Source organism: Oncorhynchus masou, chromosome 32, assembly GCF_036934945.1.
Source record: "Oncorhynchus masou masou isolate Uvic2021 chromosome 32, UVic_Omas_1.1, whole genome shotgun sequence".
Lineage (NCBI taxonomy): Eukaryota > Metazoa > Chordata > Actinopteri > Salmoniformes > Salmonidae > Oncorhynchus > Oncorhynchus masou.
This window is the reverse complement of record NC_088243.1, coordinates 74,410,983-74,421,437: the sequence shown is the minus strand read 5'-3', so window position 1 is coordinate 74,421,437 and position 10,455 is coordinate 74,410,983. Positions and strand designations below refer to the sequence as shown.

At 39.3% G+C, this 10,455-nt stretch overlaps 1 protein-coding gene across 1 annotated transcript; it reads right to left on the bottom strand.

The window, feature by feature from the left end:
- Positions 1 to 7,235: 7,235 nt before the first annotated feature.
- LOC135527265 (signal-regulatory protein beta-2-like) lies at positions 7,236 to 8,740 on the bottom strand. Its single transcript, XM_064955861.1, is given in 4 exon segments — positions 7,236 to 7,585; positions 8,104 to 8,381; positions 8,383 to 8,446; positions 8,698 to 8,740. Coding segments are annotated over 4 exon segments (735 nt in total).
- Between the last annotated feature and the right edge of the window lie 1,715 nt (positions 8,741 to 10,455).

Below are 10,455 nucleotides of genomic sequence, written 5' to 3'. Positions count from 1 at the left end.
CCCTACTCCCGTGACCCAATTCGTCCTCCAAGAACCCAAGTTAAGAAAAAATAGTTTGTGATTATAAATACAGTATATTGTCATAACTTGCGACCCACCTCTGACATGCCCAGGGCCCACTTTGGGTTCAGGCCTAAAGTTTAAGAAATCCTGCATTTGACCAAGAGGAAATTCTCTCCTATTCTGAGGGTGACATTGGGTTTAACAGATGCAGGCCTGTTCATCCACCATGTACAGTAGGCAACAGGCAATACGTTCCTCCTCCATGTACAGTAGGCAACAGGCAATACGTTCCTCCTCCATGTATAGTAGACTACAGGCATTACGTTCCTTCTCCATGTACAGTAGACTACAGGCAATACGTTCCTCCTCCATGTACAGTAGGCAACAGGCAATACGTTCCTTCTCCATGTACAGTAGACTACAGGCAATACGTTCCTCCTCCATGTACAGTAGGCAACAGGCAATACGTTCCTCCTCCATGTATAGTAGACTACAGGCAATACGTTCCTTCTCCATGTACAGTAGACTACAGGCAATACGTTCCTCCTCCATGTACAGTAGGCAACAGGCAATACGTTCCTTCTCCATGTACAGTAGACTACAGGCAATACGTTCCTCCTCCATGTACAGTAGACTACAGGTGATACGTTCCTCCTCCATGTACAGTAGACTACAGGCAATACGTTCCTCCTCCATGTACAGTAGACTACAGGTAATACGCTCCTCCTCCATGTACAGTAGACTACAGTCAATACGTTCCTCCTCCATGTACAGTAGACTACAGGTAATATGTTCCTTCTCCATGTACAGTAGACTACAGGCAATACGTTCCTTCTCCATGTACAGTAGACTACAAGTAATATGTTCCTTCTCTATGTACAGTAGACTACAGGCAATACGTTCCTCCTCCATGTATAGTAGACTACAGGCAATACGTTCCTCCTCCATGTACAGTAGACTACAGGTGATACGTTCCTCCTCCATGTACAGTAGACTACAGGTAATATGTTCCTCCTCCATGTACAGTAGACTACAGTCAATACGTTCCTCCTCCATGTACAGTAGACTACAGGTAATATGTTCCTTCTCCATGTACAGTAGACTACAGGCAATACGTTCCTTCTCCATGTACAGTAGACTACAAGTAATATGTTCCTTCTCCATGTACAGTAGACTACAGGCAATACGTTCCTCCTCCATGTATAGTAGACTACAGGCAATACGTTCCTCCTCCATGTACGGTAGACTACAGGTGATACGTTCCTCCTCCATGTACAGTAGACTACAGGCCATACGTTCCTCCTCCATGTATAGTAGACTACAGGCAATAAAGTCCTCCTCCATGTACAGTAGACTACAGGCAATACATTCCTACTCCATGTACAGTAGACTACAGGCAATACGTTCCTTCTCCATGTACAGTAGACTACAGGCAATACGTTCCTCCTCCATGTACAGTAGACTGCAGGCAATACTTCCTCCTCCATGTATAGTAGGCAACAGGCAATATATTCCTTAATCATGTACAGTAGACTACAGGCTATACGTTCCTCCTCCATGTACAGTAGGCAACAGGCAATATATTCCTTAATCATGTACAGTAGGCTACAGGCAATACGTTCCTCCTCCATGTACAGTAGACAACAGGCGATATATTCCTTAATCATGTACAGTAGATTACAGGCAATATATTTCTTAATCATGTGCAGTAGGCAACAGGCAATGTACAGTAGCCTCTGTGTAGTTGGCTTGCTACGTGGCCAGCATTTGCTTGGGTATTCTAAACCTAATCATCCATCTAATCAGCTAGCTTGAAATTTTCCCATCAAATCATCTTTTTTTCTGTGAATTGCTCATAAAATGCAAATGCAGAAATAGCTACCAGATTATTTTGCATCTAGTTTGGTAGTCTATTGGTCATTGCCATATTGTCATGTTCCTCAGTAAACATTTGTAACTTACATACAGTAGTTGATGAAATCAAATACAATTTTATTTGTCTCACACATGGTTAGCAGATGTTAATGCGAGTGTAGCGAAATGCTTGTGCTTCTTGTTCCGCCCATGCAGAAATATCTAACAAGTAATCTCACAATTTCACAACAATTACCTTATACACACAAGTGTAAAGGAATGAATAAGAATATGTACATAAAAATATATGGATGAGCGATGGCCGAACAGCATAGGCAAGTATAGGCAGTAGATGGTATAGAGTACAGTATATACATATGAGATGAGTAATGTAGGGTATGTAAACATTATATAAACTGGCATTGCTTAACAGGTGATACATTTATGACATCCATTTTTTATTATAAAGTGGCTCGAGATTTATATGGGAACAGCAAACTTGGATAGGGATTGATTGAATATGTCCGTAAACACACCAGCCAGCTGTTCTGCGCATGCTCTGGGGACGCGGCTAGGGATGCCGTCTCGGCCTGCAGCCTTGCGAGGGTTAACATGTTTAAATATGCACTACCAAAATATGCACTATAAAAATGTAGGTGGACAACTCTTCAAATGAGTGGATTCAGCTATTTCAGCCACACCCGTTGCTGACAAGTGTGTAAATAACGCACACAGCCATGCTATCTCCAAAGACAAACATTGGCAGTAAAATGGCTTTACTGAAGAGCTCAGTGACTTTCAACATGGCACTGTCATAGGATGCCACCTTTCTAAGTGTTGAATTTATTATGGATTTATTATGGATAAATGAATAAACAATATCCCCATTTTAAATAGAATTGTATCTAGGTAAACTTATACTGTTTTATAAGTGATTGACAATATGAGTTCATAAGAAGGGATTGTGTGACAGGACAAGGAGTAATAAAAAGTTAATGAACACCATTCCAACTGGACAGAAACAAGTGGGTTGTGGACTGTGTAAACACATAAAGTCATTAGCCTATGGTTGACCCAACTGAAACTTAGCTCTGGGGTTTTTAGGTAAGGCAGTGAGTGCATTCCTAGGTTTTCTTTTAATTACAACTGTCAGTTCAGTGGTGATCGATAATGTTGAGGGGTCAAAAGTTATCTGGGAGTGTGTTAGTAAGTTAGAATGAACTTTTCACCTTACTTTGTCCCGGTCGAGAGGAGGTGATTCTGTTAAAGCAGTAAAATGAAGTCATGATCTGTATATAAACTGCTGTACGTGTTTAAGTGGTAGCGCGCTCCGAGAATAAATTCTATTACCTATAATTTAAAGACTGGTCTGTGTCTATTTTATGCAAACAAGAAATCTTACAAATTCTCATAAAATAGATTAAGGGCTTTCAATTGATGAAAGCACATTGGCATAATTAAATTATACTAACACAAGTCAGTTAGTTAAGTTTCTGCCCTGCTAGAGCTGCCCCGGTAAACTGTAAGTGCTGTCATTTTAAAGTGGAAACATCAAAGAACAACAGCTTAGCCTGCGAAATGATAGGCTACACAAGGTCACAGAACGGGGCGCCGAGTGCTGAAGTGCATAGCGTAAAAATCGTCTGTCCTCGGTTGCAACACTGACTACCAAGTTCCAAACTGCATCTGGAAGCAATGTCAGCACTGTTAGTCGGGAGCTTCATGAAATGGGTTTCTATGGCTGAGCAGTCACACACAATGCGCAAAGCCAAAGCATCGGCTGGAGTGGTGTAAATCTCGCCACAATTGGACTCTAGCACAGTGGAAACATGTTCTAGGAAGTGATGAATCACGCTTCACCATCTTGCAGTCCGACAGACAAATCTGGGTTTGGGGGATAGCAGGAGAATGCTACCTGCCCCAATGCATAGTGCCAACTGTAAAGTTTCGTGGAAGAGGAATAATGGTCTGGGGCTGTTTTTCATGGTTTGGGCTGAGCCCCTTAGTTCTAGTGATGGGAAGTCTTAACATTACTGCATACAATGACATTCTAGATGATTCTGTGCTTCCAAACTTTGTGGCAACAGTTTGGGGAAGTCTCTTTCCTGTTTCAGCATGACAATTTCTTTTTTTTCACCTTTATTTAACCAGGAATGCTAGTTGAGAACAAGTTCTCATTTACAACTGCGACCTGGCCAAGATAGCAAAGCGAAGCGACAGAAAAAACACAGTCCCTACCATTTCCACTGGATGTCGCCAGTCTTTGGAATATGGTTGAGGTTATTCCTTTGTGCAATGAAGAAGTAGGCCAACTTGGAACTGGGGACACTTTTGTGAGTTGCACAAGACGTGAAAAGCAGTGCTGGTTTCTTTTCTTTGTAAGCTGTTTTTCTCTGGATCAAATGCGCTTTATAAATGGACATTTTTGATATATATATGGATGGAATTAATCGATCAAAAGGACCAATTGTGATGTTTATGGGACATATTGGAGTGCCAACAAAAGAAGCTTGTCCAAGGTAATGCATATTTTATATTTTATTTCAGCATTTTGTGTAGCGCCTGCTATGCTAGCTCCTTTGTTTACTGCTGGTGCAGATGATGCAGGCTATCAGATAATGGCTTCTTATGCTTTCGCAGAAAAGCATTTTAAAAATCTGACATGTTGGCTGGATTCACAATGAGTGTAGCTTTAATTGAGTATCTTACATGTGTGATTTAATTAAACTTTGAATTTTATAGCATTTTATTTGAAATCTGGCGCTCTGCATTTCCCCCAGCAATTGGCCAGTTGAGATGCTAGCGTCTCCCCTATCCATAATTAAATACATTTGTCTGACTCTAACTATATCAATTAAGCTTATTTCTCTCATATTTTGTTCACAAATTTGTTTCCATCCCTGTTAGTGAGCTTAATCTCCTTCGCCAAGATAATCCATCCACTTGACAGGTGTGGCATATCAAGATGCTTATGAAACAGCATGATCATTAAACAGGTGCACCTTATGCTGGGGACCAGAAAAGGCATTCTAAAATGTACAGTTTTGTCACACAACAAAATGCCACACGTCTCAAGTTTGAGAGAGCATACAATTGGGATGCTGACCGAAGGAATGTCCACGAGAGTTTTTGCCAGAAAATTGAATGTTCATTTCTCTACCATAAGCTGCCTCCAATGCCGTTTTAGAGAATTTGGCAGTACGTCCAACCGGCCTCACAACAGCACACCACATGTAACCCCACAAGCCCAGGACCTCCACATCCGTTTTTTTTACCTGCGGGTTCGTCAGAGACCAGTCACCCAGACAGCTGATGAATCTGTGGGTTTGCACAACTGAATCATTTCTTCTTAAACTGTCAGAACCTGTCTTAGGGAAGCTCATCTGTATTCTCGTTGTCCTCATCAGTGTTTTGACCTGACTGCAGTTCGGTGTCGTAACCAACTTCAGTGGTGAAATGCTCACATTGACGTCAATGTCGTGAACAGAGTGCCACATGGTGGTGGTGGGTATATAGTATTGGCAGGCTACGGACAACGAACACAATTGCATTTAGCGATTTGAATGCACAGAGATATCTTCTCCGGGCTAGGGGGCAGTTTTCGGAAGTTTGGATGAATGAGGTACCCAAAATAATCTTCCTGTTACTCAGGCCCAGAATCTAGGATATGCATATAATTGGTAGTATTGGATAGAAAACACTCTAAAGTTTCCAAAACTGTTAAAATTATGTCTGTGAGTATAACAGAACTGATATAGCCGGTGAAAACCCGAGGAGAATGCATCCTGGAATTTTTTGGGGTGAGGTGACATCATTTAACATGCCTGTCTATGGGGAAATCAATGGAACACCTCCCAGATTGCAGTTCCTAGGGCTCCCAGTAGATGTCAGCAGTCTTTAGAAAGAGTTTCAGGCTTGTTTTTTTTAAATTAGCTAGAATTTGTAGTTTTTCGAAGTGGCACCCATTTTGGCTGGATGAGAGCGCGCACGTCGTTATTTATCTCCGGAAATTAACATACTATTCTCCGTCTTAAATTTGATTGTTTATTTACATATTAGGATACCTTAGGATTGATTAGAAATTATGTTTGACTTCTATGGACAAAGTTTATTGGTAACGTTTGGGATTCATTTTGTACGTATTTTGAACGAGGGGAAACCGGTGGATTATTGAAGGAAGTGCGCCAAATAAACTGACTTTTTGGGGATATAAAGAAGCACTTTATCGAACAAAATGACCATTTGTGATGTAGCTGCGACTCTTTGGATTGCAAACAGAGGAAGATCTTCAAAGGTTAGTGATTCATTTTAGCGCTATTTCTGACAAAGCGGCTGGATTAACTCTTTTGGGATAGGGGGCAGCATTTTCACTTTTGGATGAATAGCGTGCCCAGAGTAAACTGCCTCCTACTCTGTCCCAGATGCTAATATATGCATATTATTAGTGGTATTGAATAGAAATCACTCTGAAATTTCTAAAACTGTTTGAATGATGTCTGTGAGTATAACAGAACTCATGTGGCAGGCGAAAACCTGAGAAAAATCCAACCAGGAAGTGGGACATCTGAGGTTTGTAGTTTTTCAAGTCAATGCCGATTGAATATACAGTGTCTATGGGGTCATATTGCACTTCCTAAGGCTTCCACTAGGCTTCCACTGGAATCTGTTTTGATGCTTCTAATGTGAAGGAGGGGGGAACGAGAGCTGAATGAGTCTTGGGTCTGGCAGAGTGGCATGAGCTGATCACGTGCGCTCACGTGAGAGTTAGCTGCGTTCCATCGCATTTCTACATACAAAGGAATTCTCCGGTTGAAACATTATTGAAGATTTATGTTAAAAACATCCTAAAGATTGATTCTATACTTCGTTTGACATGTTTCCACCAGTGTATATGAAGGGGAGGAGACAGGTTACAGAAGGATTTTTAAGCCTTGAGACAATTGAGACATGGATTGTGTATGTGTGACATTCAGAGGGTTAATGAACAAGACAAAATATTTAAGTGCCTTTGAACGGGTTATGGTAGTAGGTGCCAGGCGTACTGGTTTTAGTGTGTCAAGAACTGCAACGCAGCTGGGTTTTTCATGCTCAACAGTTTCACATGTGTATCAAGAATGGTCCACCACCAAAAGGACATCCAGACAACTCGACACAACTGTGGGAAGCATTGAAATCAATATGGGCCAGCATCCCTATGGAATGCTTTCGACACCTTGTATAGTTTATTTATGCCCCAATGAATTGAGGCTGTTCTGAGGCAAAAGGGGGTGCAACTCAATATTAGGGAAATGTTCTTAATGTTTTGTACACTCTGTATACGCACCACATAAATATTACTAAACCTTCTATAATTTATACACGATAACACATAATATTCATTACTTACCAATATTTAGGTTTGTTCCGTTCCCAAACAGGATCTCCCCACATGTGGCCACAGCACAGTAGTAAGTACCAGCATCAGAGAGACTGAGGTTGTTCTTGTAGAGGCTGTAGACACAGGTCTGTGTAGGAGAGGGAGTCTCAGGGCTCTTCTCACAGTCATCACTCCTGTTCCCAGAGGTGTAAATGACTCCTGGATGGGATTCTCCTGATCTGGCTCTGAACCAGTACACACTGTGTTCTCCTGTACAGGTCTCAGAGAGTACTGTACACTGTAGAATCACAGAGTCTCCTGGATGGACTGGATCAGAAACTAGTTGCTGCACCAATGTAGGGTGATTGTGTCCTATAATGTGTAATTGTATTTAGAAAATTATTCATATGCTTGTAAAGTGGAGATGTCATAGAATTTTAAATAGTAAACATTCTTTTAGGCACACGGCAGTTTTGGAAACAGTGCTTTGCTTGCTAGAAAATAGTGGTGCGATTGCTAATTAACTGTAAACCTTTTATTTATTTGTCAGTAATTATTCAAATTTATTCACCCCACAGTCAGTCAAGATGCTTAGCTAGCCAGTTTAAGAGTTGTTTACAGTAAAAGTTAGTTAGCTACCGTTTCTACACTCTTTTGCTAGCTATACCGTAATGTTGTCATTTCAAAAACATGTCAAAAATGACAAGTGTCTTTACATTTGACCATTATGACACGAATCCATGAATATCCACTTTCTAAGCATACTGCAGCAAGATTGTTCATACTTTCTCAGAACATCAACAGTATAAAGCAGTGTACATCTACTGTATGTATAACAATACACAAAAACCTTTGGTGAATATTGAAATACGTAATTTAAATCAAATTACCCTTCACAGCCAAAAATGTTGCATTTCCATAGTTCATCCCATACATTGTCCCAATTCCACAAAAGTATGTTGCCTCATCTAATGTGCTGATATTTCTGATAATGAGATTATACACATAATCAGATGTCTCCACTTTGAAACGTGGGTTCTTAAACTCTCCATTAAGTACAGGTTCTGATGCATAGGACACAGATGCGACAAGATGGGGCAGTTGGCCAACAGTCTGTCTGTACCAGTACAGGAATTGTTCAGATTCTGCTTTAGGACATGGCAAAGATAGTGTCTCCAAATAGACGAGTAGTCACTGGTATTGTTTGAGGAGCATCTTCAGTCTGAATCAGGTCTGCCAAAATGTGAATGTTAGCAGATGTCAATTTTAAATGGAAATGGACAATGTTAAACCTTTGAATAAGAGTGTATATTCTAGATTAAGTCATCAAACTACGGCAATTCAAATTGTCTGAAGATATATCAGTCACATTGCTGTCCAAACTGAATATATTTCATTACCTTTAGATATGACTTTCCAAAATGATATTGTTATTCTTTTAGATTTTCAATAAAGTACTATGTGAGATTAGGACATGCACTTACACACTTGAGAGAGAAGTCCCCAAAGAAGGCAGATTCTGATCATCTTGATATGGACTGACTGTAGCTTTAACAACTGTTTTTCTATGTTACTATGAATGACTGACTGACTTTTTAAGATCTCGGAAATACTTGATTGGTTAGGGGAAAGACATGCATAACTTCCTGTGCAACATTTTCACCCATTTTCAGCCATGTACTTTATGCAATGTAAAGATTTATGTTGTGCATATTTTTTGGGGGCCTATATAGAGCTATATAGTCCAGGACTAATCTGTGTCTGGAAAACAAATTCACGCTAAATTTAGCCACCGATAGCTAACTATCAATGATAAGTCAATTGTGCAGTGTTTTTTTATGGAACGATCACTTTTAAGTGACATCAAACCAAATCTAGAGTTTTTTTGGCAATGAGAATTGCAAGATTGCCCCTATCATTCCCATAAATTTTTAGATAGATGTGGCTAAAGTTCGCTGAAGTCTGTAGTTCCTGTTTAGAGAAAACCGACCAATGGATTACATTTTGTCTTGGCTACTTTCACGGTGAGGAACCATCTTACATGAAGTTGTTAAATGCTGAGCTTCCCCCTTTAATGCTGAGTGTGAAGCATACTGTGTAAGGTTGACCCAAAAAAAGAAAAGGTTTTAATATGCATTTTAATATTTTGCAACATTATAGAGTCAAATAAAACGCAGATTGTTTACAGTTTACTGACAAATGCGTGAGACACTTACCATACGCAAGAACAAATAAATAAATAATAATAATACATTGAGAACTACCAAATATTTGACCAAATATATATATTCACAGTGGTGGAAAAAGTATTCAATTGTTGTACTTGAGTAAATGTAAAGATTCCTTAGATTCCTTAGAAAATGACTTGAGTGTAATGAGTACGTTTGGGTGTCAGAGAAAATGTATGAAATAAAAAGTACATTATTATCTTTAGGAATGTAGTGAAGTAAATGTAAAGGTTGTCAAAAATATAAATAGTAAAGTAAAGTGCAAATACTAAAAAAAAGACTTAAGTAATACTTGAAAGTATTTTACTTAAGTGCTTTACACCACTGCACATTCACAAATTTATGAAGTATGTGTTCATTCTATGATACGAGTTCAAATGAAACTTAATGAACTATGGTTATAAGTCTCTGTTTTTCAGTTAAAAGCTCAATTTGAAATGGATATAAGTTGTTATAAATGGTATATCAACAAAGTATTAGAAAAAGAGACAAATTAACTAGATCATTAATTCTTCTGAACAGTACTGACACATACAGTTACTTTGTAAAATATTCAGACCCATTCACTTTCTCCACATTTTGTTAGGTTACAGCCTTATTCTAAAATAGATTCAATGTTCTTTCCCTCATCAATCTTCACACAATGCTCCATAATGACAAAGCAAAAACAGGTTGTTTCTTTTTAGAAATGTTAGCAAATTTATTTACCTAAGTATTCAGACACTTTGCTATGAGAATAGAAATTGAGCTCGGGTGCATTCTGTTTCCATTGATCATCCTCGAGATGTTTCTACAACTTGATTGGAGTCCACCTTTGGTAAATTAAATTAATTAGACATGATTTGGAAAGGCAAAAACCTGTCTATTTAAAGTCCCACAGTTTACAGTGCATGTCAGAGCAAAAACCAAGTCATGAGGTAAAAGGAATTGTCCTTATAGCTCCGTGACATGATTTTGTCAAGGCACAGATCTGGGGAAGGGTACCAAACAAAAGTTTGTAACCACCAAGATCCT